Below are 19831 nucleotides of genomic sequence, written 5' to 3'. Positions count from 1 at the left end.
ATGGGAGAAGGAGCAGGTAAGAATGCTGGCTATCCATCCCAGGAGAGGGGAGGAGGGAGGGGGTGGTAGATTTGATTGCCGGCTGCCTGGCCGTCCCGCGGGGGGGTATTTGCGCCCCCCCCAAAATTTTTATTAACCAGCCTCCACTGGGCTGACCAGACAGACCCCTAGTAATCCTCAGACGTGACCAGTAAGGAAGAGAAAGGGGTCCACATAGTGTAAAACCATAAACATCTTTATTTTGAAAAAAGGTCACTAAACACTTACATCAATCCAGTAAAATATCGGCATTAAAACAGTAATTTCCCGGGAAGAAATCCACTTGTATACAAGCTCGGATGGCGTGGTCACTTCCAACATAGACTCCGCCCAAATGGTCAATATCGCTTAAAGTGGTTGTAAAGGCTGAAGGTTGCTTACATTCATGCTTTCTATGCATAAAGGTAAAAAACCTTCAGTGTGCAGCTCCCCCCCCCCCAATACTTACCTTAGCCTAAACTCAATCCAGCGATGTGATTGGCTGAGATGCAGCAGCAGGAACCATTGGCTCCTGCTCCTGTCAACCATAGCCAACAAGCTGAGCCGTGCTCTCTTTGTTGAATGGATGCAGAGAGCCAGCTCAGGAGTGAGCACACACGAGTGCCCCCAAAGCAAGCGGCTTGCTCTTGGGGCCTGGGGTAAAGGGGAGGGGCCCAAAGTGCTGGCAGGGGGACCTGAGAAGAGGAGGATTGGTGCTGATTTGTGCAAAACCACTGCACCGTTCAGGTAAGTATGGCTTGTTTGTATTTTTTTTTAAACATTTTTTCCTTTACAATAAGTTTAGGTATAAATCCAGGATTATACAGCTTCCACTGGAAATAATCCCCCACAAGCTCATCTGAACTGTTTACTTGCGATCTCAGAATTCACTCCACATGATTCCCAAAAAAAAAAATCCAGCTTCCATGTATGTCACCCACATAAAAGGCAAACATGACAGCCTCATGGTGCAGTATTTTAAAAAACCTCAAAGGTTTTTAAGAATAGTTAAAATACACTCACATTTGAATAAAATATATAAACGTAATGAAGTATCCAAACAAGTCACCAACAAGATGGCCACAATCCCTGGCGTCTGAGCGTGATGACATCACACGTCCTGTAGTAAAGAATCCCCTATGCAGTTTATAGGGGAAGTAAACCCATCAATTTAAGAGTTTCAAAAAACAGCTACATTTCCGGCATGTGCCAGGAATGTAACCGTCACATTGGTTGTGCTTTCAACCAAGCTGTCAAACCATCCAATGGCTGATGTCATAACTGATCACATGTGCAGCATCATGGCAGTTAAAGATCACACAGAGACCAAGATGGCAGCTTCCTTGGCTTAAAATGATAGGAGGGTTTACTTCCACTTTAAGGGTAAACCGCTTCTCCTCTAATTTCATGGAGTGGCCACATGTCTTCTTATCTCCCTGTATTATCCGGCAGTGTGATAATGTGTCAGCCTTGTCTTGTTGTGGTTTTTGTGAATTGATGTCCGAGGATAAAGCACTCTTTTAAAGGTTTTTTTTGCCCTTTGATGCCGGTCCCCAGACTCAATGAACTCTGATTTGCAAGCTTGATTTCCGGCTGTAGGGAATGCACTGATGAATTTCAGTCGCTTCCGACCCCTAACTTCCGGTTAACTCAGGTTGTTTATAAAGAGGCGTGCTTGTGTCAGTAGGCCACACCTCTGACAATGTCCTATTGGATGAAACGAGTTAGGCGGCATTTTGAGACACATGCACGCTCGTTTATTGTCTTTGTAAGTATTTTTTCAATAAATCCTGTGCAATGGTGGTTCAAAAATACAATACATTACATTACATCACTTCCAAATTTATATTCTGTCAAACGAGAATTTCTGTAACTTTATTAACTGCTTTTATTTTCGATATGACACTAGCAGGCATGCAAAAAAAAAAAAAAAAAAGATTGACAATCATTTGTCCAATAATCTCAATGTGTGTACCAGGCATAAGTCAGCCCTTCCCTCTCTCTGATTGGACTGTCCCAGAACTCCTCATCCTGCATAGGGGAGAACCCCTGAGAACACCAACGGAACACAAATCATCTGCGTTTGCCTTCTCTTTGTCCCCAATCTGGAGTGGGTGACTGGGGACCTGTCAAGATCTTACCTTGCCCTCCTGTTGGCAGCCATCTTGGACATGTGCAGACTGCAGCCTCTTATAAACTCTGATTGCATCATCACTTGCCTGCTGCTTCGGCGCCACACAGTGATGATGTTGCACACCTAACTTTATCAATCATCTGATGGGTTGCAGTCCTTGCCCTTGCATTTGTGCTCCAAGATGCATCAATGCTAGCAGTCTTCTGTTCTCCGTGTCCCCCCATGTTTGACCAGGTTTGGCTGACGACTCTCCTGGCTCTTAACCCCGCATTGGCAGACGACCCGACATCGGCAGACTACCCGCTTCTGGACTCGACCCCGGCTTGGATGACCACCCAGTTCTGGACTTGACCCCGGCTGTTCCTGATCTCACTCCTTTCTCTTGCTGTGCATTTATTGTTGTTTGCTCCAATAAACTGCCTTATTTTACCTGCATCTCTGTGTGATCTGGGTTCCTGACACCCTGACAGGATCACAACCCAAATATGGGTAAAACATAGTGTTCATCCAGTACCCATCCTTTGCATCCTGTACATTTCCCCCCTACCCCAATGCAGAGGGTTTGGCGGCAACATTTGACACCATACAATGTACACAAGAGAGGGAATCAGCATTTTGATGCTGTCTCTCAGGTCTGTGATTTACCACAAAATTGATTTCTTGGAGCAATAGGAACCACCTGGTTACACTGGAATTGGCCTTCTTGTTTTGTCTCATCCAGGTCAATGGGGCATGGTCCAACACCAGGAGGAATCCCCTGCCTAAAAGAAAGTTTATTAGAAAGTTCAGAATCCACTTAATGGTGAGACACTCTCGCTCCATCCCAGCATTGTATTTCTTAGCCGCTGTTAGTTTCCTACTGAGAAAAACTACGGGGTGCTCTTCCCCATTGACCACTTGAGGCAGGACCGCTCCTAAGCCCTCACTCAATGTATCTGTTTGCACCACAAATTCCTTAGAATAATCAGGAGCCATGAGCACTGGATACTGGCACAATGCAACCTTAAGCTTCTAAAAAGCTTCTTCGGCATCTGCATTCCATGGTATCATCACTGACTACCTGTCTTTTGTCAAGTCAGTCAATGGTGCAGCAATGGTGGTAAAGTTGGGGACAAACTACAGGTAGTAGTCAACTATGCTCAGAAATGCTCTGACCTTTTTCTTTGTTCGGTAGTGGGGCCAATCTAGTATGGCCACTACTTTGTTCATTTAGGGTTTTACCAGCCTTCTACCCACCATGCTCCCTAGGTACTTGGTTTCCTCCATTCCAATTGTACACTGCTTGGGATTTTTTAAAAGATTTTAAGATTGCCTGACCTCAGGGAAGATGGGACTCCAAATGGGCACTAAAAATGACAATGTCATCCAGGTAGATTGAGGTGAATAGTCGATGAGGGAGTTGTGTCTTATCCATTACCCTTTGAAAGGTTACTGTGGCAGGGTGTAAGCCAAATGGAATCCTCTTATATTGAAAGTGGCCTTCAGGTGTGGAAAAAGCAGTTTTCTCTTTGGCTTCCTTAGTTGATGTTATCTTCCAGTGCACTTTGCTGAGGTTTACATGGTGATATAGCGGGCGAGTCCTAATCTCTCTATTAAGTTGTCTTCTTAGGGCATCAAATAGGCGCCAAACTTGTAAACTTCATTAATATTCCTAAAGTTGTTGCAGAATTGGACTTTGATATAAACATAGGCTTGACCACTCACTCTGTGACTCCTCAGTGACATTGAGCTCAAGCATTCTCTGCACTTCCTCGGACAGTGGTTGTGAGGGAACTGCAGCTGGAGGTTTATCGGTGTCTGGAAGTCTCTTTTAAAATAATAAGATCAGTGGCGGTGCTTTCCTCCCCCCTTCTCTCCTTCATTACGATGAGCTTTACCTTTACACATCTGGTGAGTGTTTTTAACTGTGACTTACTAAATGTTGTTTTAATACTGCACTTAGGAGGTACTTCTTTCTCCTTTTTCCTTTTCCACAAGACATATGGATGGCTACTGCCAACACCTCCAGAAATCATCTGGCCCCATAGAGCTCTTGCAAAATTCTTTATAGGTGGTATTACACCTCTTTTCCTTTATTGTAACTCATACCAACCAGTTGTGTTTCAGAGGCTGCTTCAGAGGTTGCTCCCAACTTGGCCCTATGACTAAGGATGATCGAACTTTTCAAAAGTTCGGTTCGACCAGAACACCCGAACTTCCCGAAAGTTCGGCCCGGATTTCAGAACCCCATTGAAATCAATGGGACCCGAACTTCGGTAATCAAAAAACACCATTTTGAAGCCCTAAAACCCAATAAATGCCCCTAAAAAGTGCCTAGGGTTCTGGGTCATGCCCCAGGGACTATTAATCACACAAAAAAAAAGTTCTTAAAAATTGTAATTTTTGATAGAGAGCCAATTATTGAAAAAATTATTGAAAAAAAAAAAAAGAGATTTCTTTGGATTTAGTGTCTGGTGGGTCTAAAAAGTGTACCTGTGAAGTTTCAGCTCTGTAGCATGTCCAGAACCAGAAAAAAAGTAGTTTGTATTAGAATTAATATAGAACAGGGATATGGCTCCGCTATTTTCACACCTTGCCGGTTTTGTAGCAAGCGTTTTTTTGGGCATTTTTTGGGGGTTATTGGAGGCAGGCATAACATCAGAACTTCTGTGTAGGGGTATATATACATACACACTTATATGTATATATACACATACACATATATAGGTGTGAAAGTAGCAGAACACTATATTTGCGCTAATGAAATAATGAACACCAATAGGTCTCTGCTCCTATCACACCTATATATGTGTAAAATACATATAAGTGTGTGTGTATATATATACCCCTATACAGAAGTTCAGATGTTTTGCCTGCCTCCAAAGACCCCAAAAAAATGCCCAAAAAAAACCCCTGCAATAACACACCTGGGTGTTTTTTTTTTGGCGCAGGCGTTTTTTTGGGCATTTTTTATGGGGTCTTTGGAGGCAGGCAAAACATCTGAACTTCTGTATAGGGGTATATATACACACACACTTAAATGTATTTTACACATACACATATATAGGTGTGATAGGAGCGGAGACATATTGGTGTTCATTATTTCATTAGCGCAAGTATAGTGTTCTGCTACTTTCACACCTATATATGTTTATGTGTATATATACATATATGTGTGTGTATATATACCCCTATAGAAAAGTTCAGATGTTTTGCCAGATGGGGCCCATGACTGAACACAGCGGGAGCGAGCCTCCGGCGGCGCGCGAGCACCGCCCACAAGGGGAGGAGTCCACAAGGGGAGGAGTCCACGTCGCTGGATGGAATCGAGCCACTTTGCCACAGTACAGGCCCAGTGACTGGTCGGCAAGTGGTTAAAGGCCTTAGAGATGCATAAAAATATATGTAAAAAATGATGGTAAGAAAAATGGTCAGAGTTTTTTGAGGTTAACCAAACTACAGGCGGTCCCAAACAAAATAGGGACTGTAGGTTTGTTCTTAACCACTTCAGCCCCGAGAGGATTTGCCCCCTTCCTGACCTGGCCCTATTTTGCGATTCGGCACTGCATTACTTTAACGGACAATTGCGCAGTCATGCAACGCTGTACATAAATAAAATTGGTGTCCTTTTTTTCCCACAAATAGAGCTTTATTTAGGTGGTATTTGATCACCTGTGCGATTGTTATTTTTTGCACTATAAACAAAAAAAGAGCGACAATTTTGTAAAAAAAAAAAAAAAAAATCTATATTTTTTACATTCTGCTATATGACATTCTCAAAAAAAAAAAAAACATTAAAAATCAAAATGTTTTAACTATTTAGGCCAATTTGTTTTCTGCTACATATTTTTGGTAATAAAAAAAAAAAAAAAAAATCGCAATAAGCATATTTTGATTGGTTTGTGCAATCTTATATATATTTTTGTATATATATATATATATATATATATATATATATATATAAGAATATATATAAAATATATTAATTAAATATGCAGCCGCTAAAACCTCCTCCTGCCACAGAGAAAAAGGATAAAATAAAAAAGAGGGGTGATAACACACCACAGTTTTGGGCATGCAAATGTACAAATGTGCAGACTAAGAAAAAATAAATAAATAAATTGTGAATTATACCTCAAATTAATAAAATAGTTTGGAATAAAAAATGAGGATAGGCAAAACAGTAATTTTGAGGAACAGCAAAGCATCCTGAATCTGTTACATTTGGTCTGTGGGTTACAATGCCCCCTGGCCATGCATGAGTAAGCAGGGCCGATGTAAGGATTTTTGTCTAAACAGACGAAGGTGCATTTTGTCTAATTCTGCCTAAGCCACTTTATGCTGATTCTGGCCCTGAGGGTAAGTAAAGCTATGAGCCCCTGACATCTATACATTTTATAGATTACATTACTGACATTGTTAGTCAACTGAAAATGGCCCAGAAATAAAAAAAAAAATAAAAAATAACAAAGTCCACAATGATGTTTTCAGTATGATGCCTTCACTAAACTTAAGTGATAATAACCCCTCAGAAGTGCCTCCATAAGGTCCTTGTTCCTCAGGCTGTAGATCAGAGGATTCAGCAATGGGTTAATGAGGGAAGATATGACTGTAAACAGTTTGTCTAAATTGACCATTTTACTGGAGGAGGGAACCAAGTAAATAAAACTTAAAGAGCCATAAAAGATAAAGACCACAGTGAGGTGTGAGGTGCAGGTGGAGAATGCTTTTATCTTTCCAGTCTTGCTACGGATTCTGAGGATGGTACTGAAAATATAGACATAGGGAATAAAGGTCAGAAGAAAGGCTCCGAATGCAGCACTAGCACCTGATAAGAATACGGCCACCATGTTTATGAAGGGGTCAGTACATGTAATTTGAAACAAGTGTGGAAGGTCACAAAAGAAGTTGCGGATGGAAGCTGTCCTACAGAAGGACAACCTGAGCAAAAATAAAGTATGACTTAAAGAGAGAGAACATCCTGCAACCCAGACCAAGGAGGCCATATTAACACAGACTCTCCAAGACATAATTAGTTTGTAATGTAGGGGGTGGCAGATGGCAATGTAGCGGTCGTAGGACATAGCTGAGAGTAAGAAAAGTTCTGAGATAGCAAAGGAGATGTAGAAGAAGACTTGGGCTATACAGGCAGGAATGGATATTGATCGGCTTTTTGTGACCAAATCAAAGAGCATCCTTGGTGCGGTCACTGATGAATAGGACATGTCCAGAAATGCCAAGTTTGCAAGAAAAAAATACATTGGGTTGTGCAGATGGTGGTCAGTGAGGACCAAGAAAAAAATAATAAGGTTTGTGATAAGAGTCATCAGATAGATGAGAAGGAAGAACGCAAAAAGTCCATTCATGGTCAGTGGATGGTCTGATAGACCCACAAGAGTGATAGAGGAAATCTCTGTCTTATTCCTAATATTATTCATTTTTTTCTTTGTTTAAATTCATCACTATAATACTGTAATAAAATTAAGGATTTGAGGAATTAATCATTAGAAGACATGTACGGTGTGCCTGCACAGGTTTACATGCAGACATTTGTACCAGCGAATGATTTATTCTTATATAAGATGTTGGCATTCCCTCAGGACGGTCTGATGTGTTGTAAGAACACAAAGCTGAAAGTCTCATTAAAGGTCTTTTAATATGTAATTTATAACACCTTGGGAGCCATTTTCCTATAATTGAGAACAGTCTTTAATATTTAAATTTAACATCCACTGAAAGCCTTTTTTTTTTTCAAATGAATATGTTTATTCTTATGATTGTATTATGTTTTAGGGGCTTCACTTTGTTTAATCTTCTTGTCTGCAATTGGTCCTGACGAAGCAACTGTGAGCATTATATGGACTATTTTTTTTAAGAAAAAGTTATTTTTGGACTATCACTTATTTAGCGTGGCAATTTTTACTTTACTACTTTATAGCTATTTGACCACTCCATAAGTTTATGGCCAATATGTGCTGGTAAGAGGCTTTGGGGTTTATTTACTAAAACCGGAGAGTGCAAAATCTGGTGCAGCTGTGCACGGTAGCCAATCAGCTTCTAACCTCAGCCTGTTCAATTAAGCTTTGACCAAAACCCTGGAAGCTGATTGGTCTCTATACAGAGCTGCACCAGATTTTGCACTTTCCAATTTTAGTAAATCAACCCCTTTGTGTACTCCGATGTGACGTGTGGACGGCTTATATTCACATGTGTTTTTCTTTGGCACATTTGAGGTGCCTTAAGCCTTTCTTGAACTTTATGCCGGGACTTTTAATGCTTTAAATGTTTACTTATGATAGTATTATGTTTTAGGGGCTTCACTTTGTTTAATCTTCTTGTCTGCAATTGGTCCTGAGGAAGCATTCTGTGAAACGCGTTGACTTTCGAGCAGACGTATTCTCTTATATTGACGCAATGTCTTATATGTAATCTTAATTCATGTGTGAACACGTGTTCATTATGCATCAACATGTGGGATTAATTGGAACCCTTTTTTTTGGATTAAGTTTACTCCTGATGTTTTTTATTTTTTGTTTATTATGTTTTTAATAGAACTCAATAAATGTGAATTTTATATAATTTTTTGATATTGAAGTCTATCCTTTATTGTTCATCCCAGTAAGGCTCTCCTTTTTTTCTGGTCTCTTCCAGAATAGCTTTTTGTGTATATGCCTTAGAGCCAGGGGATGACCACCTACACTGTGGTAACCTTTGGCGTACTGATATAAACCTACCCAGTTTGGCCTGCCTTAGTTTTTTTCTATTTTTTTTTGTCTCCTATTTTAATTATTAGCTAGTAGACAGAGTGACCTAAAACACTACAAAAAAAAAAAAAAAATTGTAGATCAAAGTTGCAAAATTATTCAAAATGCACCCGCGCCTGGATAATAGTGTAGAACAGCAACTCACGCAATTTGTTGACCACGCCTGGATAATATTGTAGAAGAGCAACTCACGCAATTTGTTGACAAACAAATAAATAAAAAAAAAAAACATTAAACAAAGAACAAAATAAAATGAGCTAACAAGAGCGTCTCATCATCCAAGAAATAGTCAAAAAACTAGCCCAGTTGTAAGAACAACTAGGCCCAAAGGTGGACTTTATGGGCACATAAAGGATAGACTTCAATATCAAAAAATTATATAAAATTCACATTTATTGAGTTCCATTAAAAACATAATATACAAAAATAAAAAACAACAGGAGGAAACTCAACCCCAAAAAAATGGTTCCAATTAATCCTACAAGTCAATGCATAATGAACACATATTCGCACATGAATCAAGGTTACATATAAGACATTGCGTCAATATAAGAGAGTACGTCTGCTCGAAAGACAACGCGTTTTGCAGAATGCTTCGTCAGGACCAATTGCAGACAAGAAGATTAAACAAAGTGAAGCCCCTAAAACATAATACTATCATAGGTAAACATTTAAAACATAAAAAGTCCCATCATAAGGTTCAAGAAAGGCTTTAGGCACTTCAAATGTGCCAAAGAAAAACACATGTAATTATAAGCCGTCCACACGTTACATGTAAGTACACAAATGGGTTGATTTACTAAAATTGGAAAGTGCAAAATCTGGTGCAGCTCTGTATAGAGACCAATCAGCTTCCAGGGTTTTGGTCAAAGCTTAATTGAACAGGCTGAGGTTAGAAGCTGATTGGCTACCGTGCAGAGGTGCACCAGATTTTGCACTCTCCAGTTTTCGTAAAACAACCCCAAAGCCTCTTACCAGCACACATTGACCATTAACTTATGGAGTGGTCAAATAGCTATAAAGTAAAAAGTTGCCACGCTAAATAAGTAATAGTCCAAAAATAACTTTTTCCTAAAAAAATAGTCCATATAGTGCTCAAACAGTTCAATGAATAATACAGAGCAAACAGAAAAAGAAGTCCTTGAGTGTCCAAAGAAAGTGAGTATTTAAATGAATATCCATCAGATGCTTCTCCACCGTGATAATTAATAAGATGTATCCTTACCAGAACTATAGACTCCACATTATAAGAGTCTAGACAGGCATTATACTATGATCCAGCTCTTAGAACGAATCCCTCAGTGGTTTGAAGGTATCATGGCTAACCCAGTGGCGGCCCATTCTGTGGGGGCGCCGCCCCCTCTATCCATGTGTCCGGCCCCCTAATCTACATGCAGGGCGCCGGACACATGGATTCCAATAGGGTTTTTTTTTTTTTTTTTTCGAAGCACGTGATTAGAGCCAGAGGCTCTAATAGGCTTCAAAAAAGGGTGGGCTCGGGACGCAGAGTTGTATGAAAATAGTGAATGAATATTCGCTATTATCACGCTGATTTTCCTCCCAGCCAATCAGGAAGAGACCCCTTTCCTGTTTGGCTAAAAAGAGAAACGATTTTATTGGACATTGGCCAGGAAGAGGGAGGGGACGTACGGCCGGAGGAGACTCACAGCCACTCGGGGAAGGAGCAGGTAAGGATGCTGGCTATCCATCTGGGCAGCCAGCCAGCCCTCCATCCCGGGAGGGGGGAGGACGGAGAGGGTGATAGATTTGATTGCCGGCCGACTGGATGTATGTCACTGTAACATATGCAGACAGGGCCGCAATCAACTTTTTTTGCCACTAAATGGGTTCTTTTTATTGCAAAGTGCAATACAACAGTATGTAATGGGTGTATGTCACTGTAACATATGCAGACAGGGCCGCAATCAAATTTTTTTGCCCCTAACAAATATGCACTGAGCTTGCAGGAAATGGCCGCTACACACCGCACGCCTAACAGGTTGGATACTGTTGTTGTTCTATTCCGCTATTGAATAAAAAAAAAACCCATTTGAATGAAAAACTGAAAAATATTTTTTTCCCTAAATACTGAAAAATAATTATTTTCCCCTCACATTGGTGCTTTTTGAAGAGCAGGTTAGAAAAGCAGTGTCTGTCTAAACACTGTATGTTAAAGTTAAATATGAAGGAACATTTTTTTTTCTTTTTCTTTGTTAAATGCAGATTAAGCAGACACATATGCACTGAGGTTGCATTAAATGTGCAGCACCGCACGCCGCCCACCTAACAGATAAACTTTTTTTTCTCCTTTCTCCTCCTCACTGGGCTCAGGTCAGGGCATAAAGATCGTGCACTGCACCCCCACACAGTACAATCAATGTAGATCGCTGTCTGATTAAAGAAGATTGTTCCTATACTTTCCCTCAAAGCAATCTCCAGCCTGACCCTACAGTAATCTCCTATCTCTCCCTCAGCAGATGTATCAGGAACCTCTCCCTAGTATAGTTATAGCAGAGTGACGCGCAGCACTGTGTGACTCCAGCTTATATAGACTCTGGGTCACATGCTGCACTGGCAAATGACAGCCATGGCATTAGTAGGCATGGCTGTGATGGCTTCTAGGGCACACTAGTTAAACGCTTGCTGATTGGCTGCCTTGCACCTGTTGAAACCGTGCCATTAAAACTGCGCCAAAACATCAAATAACATTACCGAACAACGGACAGTACCCGAACATACAGTGAAATGTTCTGGTTCGGGGCCGGGTACCGAATACCCAAAAGTCCGGTACGATCCTGAACAATACACTCCAAGTTCGCTCAACCCTATTTACCACCAAAGAGTATTCCCTTTACTTTACCTTTCATATATTCTCTGTTAGTGTCACAAATAACATCTTGTAGAACTATGTACATGGCAGTCTAATATATGGTGGTCCGCGGATGTTTAGCTGTCGGAGGGTCTACCCCCCCCCCCCCCCCCAGCTGGACACAGTGTGTACCCATTTGGGGTGGCCCGATTAGAGAACGGCCATCAGTGACCCCATCTTATAAGTATTAATGCTATTCGTATATTTGGATTGCTTAATGCTGTAAAGGCTTATCTTCATGGGCGTGAAGTTAGATTGCATAACTGCACCTATGTACTACTGGCCATAATATCAATGTTTTATGAGTTTGCTTTCCTCTGTTATTATTATGATTTCCTTTCCCTGTTTGTTACTATTTTAAATAATTTTAATAAAAGCTATTTAACAAGAAAAAAATGATGTGCAATGTTCTCAAACCTTGTATTTCTTTACTACATTAAAAAAATTAAGAAAAAAAAGGGGGGGGGGGGTTACACCTGCGCCTACTGACCACCTAAACGTGATACTGAGAAATTACAATAAATTAAAAATAATAAAATAGTATTCGTATGTATGTGCACCACAAAATTTAGTGTATATATATATACTGTATATATATATAGATATATATATATATATATAAGAATATATATAAAATATATTAATTAAATATGCAGCCGCTAAAACCTCCTCCTGCCATGGAGAAAAAGAGATAAAATAAGAAAGAGGGGTGATAACACCCCACCATTTTGCGTTTGCAAATGTACAAATGTGCAGACTAAGAAAAAAAAAATAAATAAATTGTGAATTAGCCCCCGTTCACACTAAGGCGACCTGTGAGGCGACCTGGTCGCCTCACAGGTCGCCGTAGGTCGCCTTCCATAGGAAAGCTGCGGACCCGTTCTAATAGGAGCGACACAAGTCGCTCCGACTTAGAAAAAGGGTCCGGAGCTTCTTTGGGGCAAACCGGAGGCGACCGCCATAGACTTCAATGCTATGAAGTCCGTGGCGGCCGCTCCGAGGTCGCCCCTGGAAGTCGGATCGCCCCTATGTGAACGGGCCTTATACCTCAAATTAATAAAACTGTTTGGAATAAAAAATGAGGATAGGCAAAATAGTAATTTTGAGGAATGGCAAAGCATCCTGAATCTGTGACATTAGGTCTTTGGGTTACAATGCCCCCTGGTCATGCAAGGTTAAGCAGGGCCGCTGCAAGGATTTTTGTCTAAACAGGCGAAGGTGCATTTTGTCTAATTCTGCCTAAGCCACTTTATGCTGATTCTGGCCCTGAGGGTAAGTAAGGCTATGAGCCCCTGACATCTATACATTCTATAAATTACATTACTGAAATTTTTAGTCAACTGAAAACGGCCCAAAAATTTAAAAAAAAAGAAAAAATAACAAAGTTCACAATAAAGTTTTTTTTTTTTTTTTTTTGGATATTGTTTTTTATTGAAAGGTGCTTTCTGAGGACTGTGAATACGTAGTATAGTAAGGAATAATGAGGGTGGTATTTGGAAGCAGTGCATCATAAGTTGCGTGGTCAGCAGAGTGTCCCCCTTGTAGAAATGGAAGAGATCAGCTATAACTAATGGGGTCAACGATGATGTTTGAAGGGAGGGTAGGTGTGCTTCTTGAAGGCTCAGTGGCAAAGAGGAGGAGTGGTTGGTAGCCACCTCATCCAGCTTCACCTGTGCGCCCCCCAGCATCCGCCAAGCCATCAGGGAGACCCACAACGTTGGGGGGAAGCCCAGAGAGAGGCCAGGGGACCCAGAGGTCACCCAGGAGAAACATCCGCAGGTCTTTGGTCGGTGACAGGTGACTCTCTAGAGATGACCAAAGGAATTCATGCTCATGGGCAAACCATATCCGCAGTTAGTCCAGCCTGGTGGACCAGTAGTAAGTATGAAGATCTGGTAGTTTGGCGCCACCCAATGCTTTGGGCTGAGACAAGATGGAGGCGGATACTCTTGCTCGTTTACCACACCATATAAATTTGCGCAGGCCCCGAGAAAGAGCATCCAGGTATTTTTTTGGGAAAAGGATGGGGAGCGCCCGGAACAGGTAAAGCAACTGTGGTAAAATCATCATTTTGTAGGCAGCCATCCTGCCACCCCAGGAAAGTTCGACTTTTGCCATGGTGGCCATTTCCCGATTTATTTTTTTTATGAGGGGTCCAGGTTAGAAGGGAGGAGTCTGGATATGCAGGGGGTAATATTCACTCCTAGGTAAGGGATCTGGTCATCAGACCAAGGGTAGGGGCATTGTGTTTGTAAAAGGGCTACTACTTTCGGACTAACTCCCATATTAAGTGCTAGGGATTTTGAGGTATTTACCTTGTGGTAGGAGATTTCCCCAAATGCTAGGAGTATGCGGTGAACAGCTGGATTGGGTTAGTCAGGATAACCACAATGTCATCTGCAAAAAGTTTGACTTTATGGACGGTGTCTCCTACACGGAACCCCTCCACCGTGTCGTCAGACCGAATGGCCTCTGCCAGAGGTTCAATCATAAGATTGAAGATTGCTGGGGAGAGAGGACATCCCTGGCGGGTGCCATTAGTGATGACGAACGGTGTCGAGGCAACGCCTGATGTGAGAACCTGGGCCGAGGGGCAAGAGTACCAACAGGGCGGATAGTATACCACCAGAGAAGCCAAACTTCTCCAGAGTCATACGCATGGAAAACCAGTTCACCCTGTCGAACGCCTTCTCTGCGTCCAACATGAGGAGCAGAGGAGGCGTTCGAGTGCTCTCCACGAAGTGGACCAGATCAATGATTCGCCTGGTAGCATCCGACGTCTGCCTGCCCGGCATAAAGCCCATTTGATGGATTTTTAATCAGGTGGGGGAGAATGGGCTGTAAGCGTGCAGCCAGTACTTTAGCATAAATCTTAAGATCACTATTAAGAAGGGAGATAGGTCTGTAATTGGCAGGAAGTCTAGGGTCCTTACCAGGCTTGGGGATAGTCGTGATATAAGCGATCAGCATTTCCCGGGGAAATGCAGAGAACCGTGCAGCTTGGTTAAATACTTCAGTAAGAAAGGGGCTTAAGGTATTGTTGCGGAGCTTATAATACTCATTGCATAATCTGTCTGGACCTGGGGATTTACCAGTGGGTAGGGAGTGGATCGCCTTAGAGACCTCCGTCGTTGTGAACGGAGAAGAGAGGGACTGTGTTTGAGCAGTGGTGAGGGTGGGGAGAGAGAGCCTATCCAAAAAATGTTGAATGGCTTCGGAATTGGGTTGGGTGGTAGAGGGGTCCTGGGCTAGGTTGTAAAGGGAACCATAGAAAGTTGCGAACTCGTTCGCGATATCCTTAGGATGTGTGAGCTTAGCCTTGGTTCTATGGTGTGTCAGGTGGGAGATGCGGGTGGCTGCCCTCTTTTGTTTAACCCTGGAAGCTAAAACCTTGCCTGCCCTGTTGGCATGGGCGCAATAGCGGAGTTTGAGAGATTTAAGGTGGCAATCATAATGGTCCATGAAGTGGGACTTGAGGTATTCTCTCTTCTGGGTCAGATCCCTGGCCACTGAGGGGGTAGGAGCAAGTTTGTGGATGTCCTTCAAATCGCGGATCTCGGAGATGAGAGACGCAAGTTTATAGTTATAGGCTTTGCGCAGTCTGGCAGTTTGTTGAATACATATTCCACGTATATAAGCCTTGTGCGCACCCCAAAGTGATCAAGAATCCGAAACCGAAGAGGCGTTGATCTTGAAAAACTCACACAGGTGGTCCCCAATCATTTTACCAGTGAGAGGTTCCTGAAGTACCCTAGTGTCACAGCGCCATATGGATGTCCGTTCCCTGGGTCCACTCTCCTCCAGAACCATCTCCACAGCCGCATGGTCAGACCATATGATGCTTCTAATGGCCGAGGAGGAGACCTTACCCAGTAAAGGGAGATCCGTCACGAACAAGTCAATATGAGAATATGAGCGATGTCTGGAGGAGTAGTGAGAATAGTCCCCCTCCGAACCGTGCTGACACCTCCAGACATCGTAAAGTTGTTCCCTATGCAGGAGTGAGTGTAGAGAGAGTTGTCAGCCCTGGGCGGACACTGAGTTGTCAAGCCCCGGGTCGACCACAGCATTATAATCCCCACACATTACCAGATTGCCATAGATATTCGTGGATACCTTCCGAAATAGTCTGAGGAGAAAGCGCTTCTGATGGCTATTTGGAGAACATAGTGCTACCAGGGTCAGAGGCATTGAGTTAAAGTCACCTTGGAGTATCAAAAAACGGCCATCCGGATCACAGATCTTGTCCTTCAAGGAAAAGGCGATCGTGTCCTTGATCGCAATCAGGACCCCACGCCTTTTCTCAGGGGCATTAGCAAAGAAAAGGTTAGGAAAGTTCTTGTGAGAGAATCTCTGCTGCCGGGTGGCTTTGAAATGGGTCTCTTGGATAGATACTACATCCGCTCGACTGTTGCACAGTTCAGTCCACAAGGAATAGCGTTTGACCGGGTGGTTGAGGCCGTTGACATTCAACGAAAGGAACTTGATGGTCATGGTGGATAAAACCGGCAAACTCGCATCATCTGGATGTGGGCAAAGTATTCACTCGAAGGGTAGGACAGGCATAAACTCAAAGACATTCTCGAAGCAAAGGAGATCGGATAGGGAATTCTTGTGTCGGAACAAGGACAGGGAGGGAGAAAGAGTCCAACGACTGCGCCATGCGCTGAACAGAACATAAAAAAAGGTCCAAAAGCAGGGGTTACCCGCAACAAAGAACGAGGGGCCATAGGGATAGGTCACATCCTAGGCCTGGGACTGTGATGGGAACTGTAAGGAGGCATGCTCACCGTCACTTGAACTCTGTCTGGAGTTGGAACACTTCTGTGAGACTATCTGTCAGTCCCCTGCTAGGGGTGTAGGTGAAGATGGAGTTGCAGACCGAGGTGATGGCTCCATGATGATCCCCCAACAAGCACAGACCTTCCTCTATAGTAGAGATGGTGACTGAAGAGCCATTGTGAGTGATAGTCAAGAAAGCTGGATGTTTCCACTTGTGCGGAATGTGATGGTTCCGAAGAGCTTTCGTTATAGTGGCCAAATTTCTGCATTTCTGAAGCGTGTGCCTGGATAAGTCAGGGAGTATTTGGATCTGGGGGACTCCCCCGGCATGGAATGCAGCTGTCGTGAAGCCATGAGCACTTTGTCCTTCGATTGAAAAAAGTGGACTCTGAGGAGAACATCATGAGGCAGGTCTTGTGCAATAAAGCTGGGTTTGGGGATCCTGTGGATCCTGTTGATTTCTAGGTCAGACACAGAGAGGGATGGCACCAGTGCAGCAAATAGATATTTGGCCATTTTCTCCAGATGCTGGGGTTGCACCGTTTCTGGCACCCCTCTGAGCTTTAAATTGTTCCTACGTGACCTATCCTCAAAGTCCGCAACTTTATCCTTTAGCCAGGCTATGTCCTCTGTATGGCCATTGTGTGCTTCAACAAGGCTATTAAGGGAAAGCGTGCATTTGTCCATAGAAGCCTCAACAATGTCTACCCTCTCCCCCAGCTGGCGAACTTCACGCTGTGTTTGGGCCAGTCCTTGCACCATGTCATTGTGGATGGAGGACCACAGGGAACGCAGCATGTCTTTCAGCAGGGAGGCTGGCACAGAATGGTCTCCTGCTGGAAAGGCCACAAAGGGATCAGCCATGGGCATGGTTTGGGCCTGTGAGTTACAGGGGGCCACCATGAGGTCCATCTGGTCGCCATGTAGGTGATCTGGAGGAGAGGACCCCCGGCGAGGTTTCTGCTTAGCAGGGCTCCTGGAAGATGGCGAGGGGGGTGTGGAAGACCCTGAGGAGTTCCCACTGCCGGGATTAGCCACTTGCCTGAGCGGGGGCGAACATCCCCCTTGCCTGCTCGCGCTGTTCTGTGAAGGCCGCGGCTGCTGTCCAGCGCTATTTTGCCATAGTCCGGCGGCGCTGGAAAGGAGAAATCCATCCATCCGGGTAAGTTGATGGGATCCCTTTTTCCCCTTCGCCATCTGGGGGGGGGGGGGTCGGCGGGAGGCAAATAGAGGTGAGTGGCCTAGCGGTCTATATAGGCTGAAGTCCCGGGGGTGGCCGAGCGGAGCTGCAGAGCTATGCGGCCATCTCCAGCGCCATACGCCACGCCCCCTGACAATAAAATTTTCAGTATGGTGCCTTCATTAAACTTAAGTGATAATAAGACCTCATAAGTGCCTCAATGAGATCTTTGTTCCTCAGGCTGTAGATCAGAGGATTTAGCAATGGGTTAATGAGGGAAGATATGACTGTAAACAGTTTTTCTAAATTGACCATTTTACTGGAGGAGGGAACCAAGTAAATAAAACTTAAAGAGCCATAAAAGATAAAGACCACAGTGAGGTGTGAGGTGCAGGTGGAGAATGCTTTTATCTTTCCAGTCTTGCTACGGATTCTGAGGATGGTACTGAAAATATAGACATAGGGAATAAAGGTCAGAAGAAAGGCTCCGAATGCAGCACTAGCACCTGATAAGAATACGGCCACCATGTTTATGAAGGGGTCAGTACATGTAATTTGAAACAAGTGTGGAAGGTCACAAAAGAAGTTGCGGATGGAAGCTGTCCTACAGAAGGACAACCTGAGCAAAAATAAAGTATGACTTAAAGAGAGAGAACATCCTGCAACCCAGACCAAGGAGGCCATATTAACACAGACTCTCCAAGACATAATTAGTTTGTAATGTAGGGGGTGGCAGATGGCAATGTAGCGGTCGTAGGACATAGCTGAGAGTAAGAAAAGTTCTGAGATAGCAAAGGAGATGTAGAAGAAGACTTGGGCTATACAGGCAGGAATGGATATTGATCGGCTTTTTGTGACCAAATCAAAGAGCATCCTTGGTGCGGTCACTGATGAATAGGACATGTCCAGAAATGCCAAGTTTGCAAGAAAAAAATACATTGGGTTGTGCAGATGGTGGTCAGTGAGGACCAAGAAAAAAATAATAAGGTTTGTGATAAGAGTCATCAGATAGATGAGAAGGAAGAACGCAAAAAGTCCATTCATGGTCAGTGGATGGTCTGATAGACCCACAAGAGTGATAGAGGAAATCTCTGTCTTATTCCTAATATTATTCATTTTTTTCTTTGTTTAAATTCATCACTATAATACTGTAATAAAATTAAGGATTTGAGGAATTAATCATTAGAAGACATGTACGGTGTGCCTGCACAGGTTTACATGCAGACATTTTTACCAGCGAATGATTTATTCTTATATAAGATGTTGGCATTCCCTCAGGACGGTCTGATGTGTTGTAAGAACACAAAGCTGAAAGTCTCATTAAAGGTCTTTTAATATGTAATTTATAACACCTTGGGAGCCATTTTCCTATAATTGAGAACAGTCTTTAATATTTAAATTTAACATCCACTGAAAGCCTTTTTTTTTTCCAAATGAATATGTTTATTCTTATGATTGTATTATGTTTTAGGGGCTTCACTTTGTTTAATCTTCTTGTCTGCAATTGGTCCTGACGAAGCAACTGTGAGCATTATATGGACTATTTTTTTTAAGAAAAAGTTATTTTTGGACTATCACTTATTTAGCGTGGCAATTTTTACTTTACTACTTTATAGCTATTTGACCACTCCATAAGTTTATGGCCAATATGTGCTGGTAAGAGGCTTTGGGGTTTATTTACTAAAACCGGAGAGTGCAAAATCTGGTGCAGCTGTGCACGGTAGCCAATCAGCTTCTAACCTCAGCCTGTTCAATTAAGCTTTGACCAAAACCCTGGAAGCTGATTGGTCTCTATACAGAGCTGCACCAGATTTTGCACTTTCCAATTTTAGTAAATCAACCCCTTTGTGTACTCCGATGTGACGTGTGGACGGCTTATATTCACATGTGTTTTTCTTTGGCACATTTGAGGTGCCTTAAGCCTTTCTTGAACTTTATGCCGGGACTTTTAATGCTTTAAATGTTTACTTATGATAGTATTATGTTTTAGGGGCTTCACTTTGTTTAATCTTCTTGTCTGCAATTGGTCCTGAGGAAGCATTCTGTGAAACGCGTTGACTTTCGAGCAGATGTATTCTCATATATTGACGCAATGTCTTATATGT

The 19831-nt window shown here is 42.8% G+C and overlaps 2 protein-coding genes across 2 annotated transcripts; both read right to left on the bottom strand.

Annotated features, from left to right (window-relative positions):
• Positions 1-6618: 6618 nt before the first annotated feature.
• Positions 6619-7569, bottom strand: LOC309561614 (olfactory receptor 1J2-like; the record flags this gene model as incomplete). The annotated part of the gene is made up of 1 exon (XM_082265617.1): positions 6619-7569. One exon carries the CDS (start codon positions 7567-7569, stop codon positions 6619-6621), a length of 951 nt encoding a protein of 316 aa, XP_082121743.1.
• Positions 7570-17891: 10322 nt separating this feature from the next.
• Positions 17892-18842, bottom strand: LOC309561700 (olfactory receptor 1J2-like; the record flags this gene model as incomplete). Its single annotated transcript, XM_082265687.1, has 1 exon — positions 17892-18842. The coding sequence occupies one exon, from the start codon at positions 18840-18842 to the stop codon at positions 17892-17894; it is 951 nt and encodes a 316-aa protein (XP_082121813.1).
• Between the last annotated feature and the right edge of the window lie 989 nt (positions 18843-19831).

Source organism: Pelophylax lessonae, assembly GCF_965119305.1.
Source record: "Pelophylax lessonae genome assembly, chromosome: 8".
In the NCBI taxonomy this organism is placed as follows: domain Eukaryota; kingdom Metazoa; phylum Chordata; class Amphibia; order Anura; family Ranidae; genus Pelophylax; species Pelophylax lessonae.
Note: the sequence above shows the minus strand (reverse complement) of the source record. Positions and strands in the feature narration are given on the sequence as shown.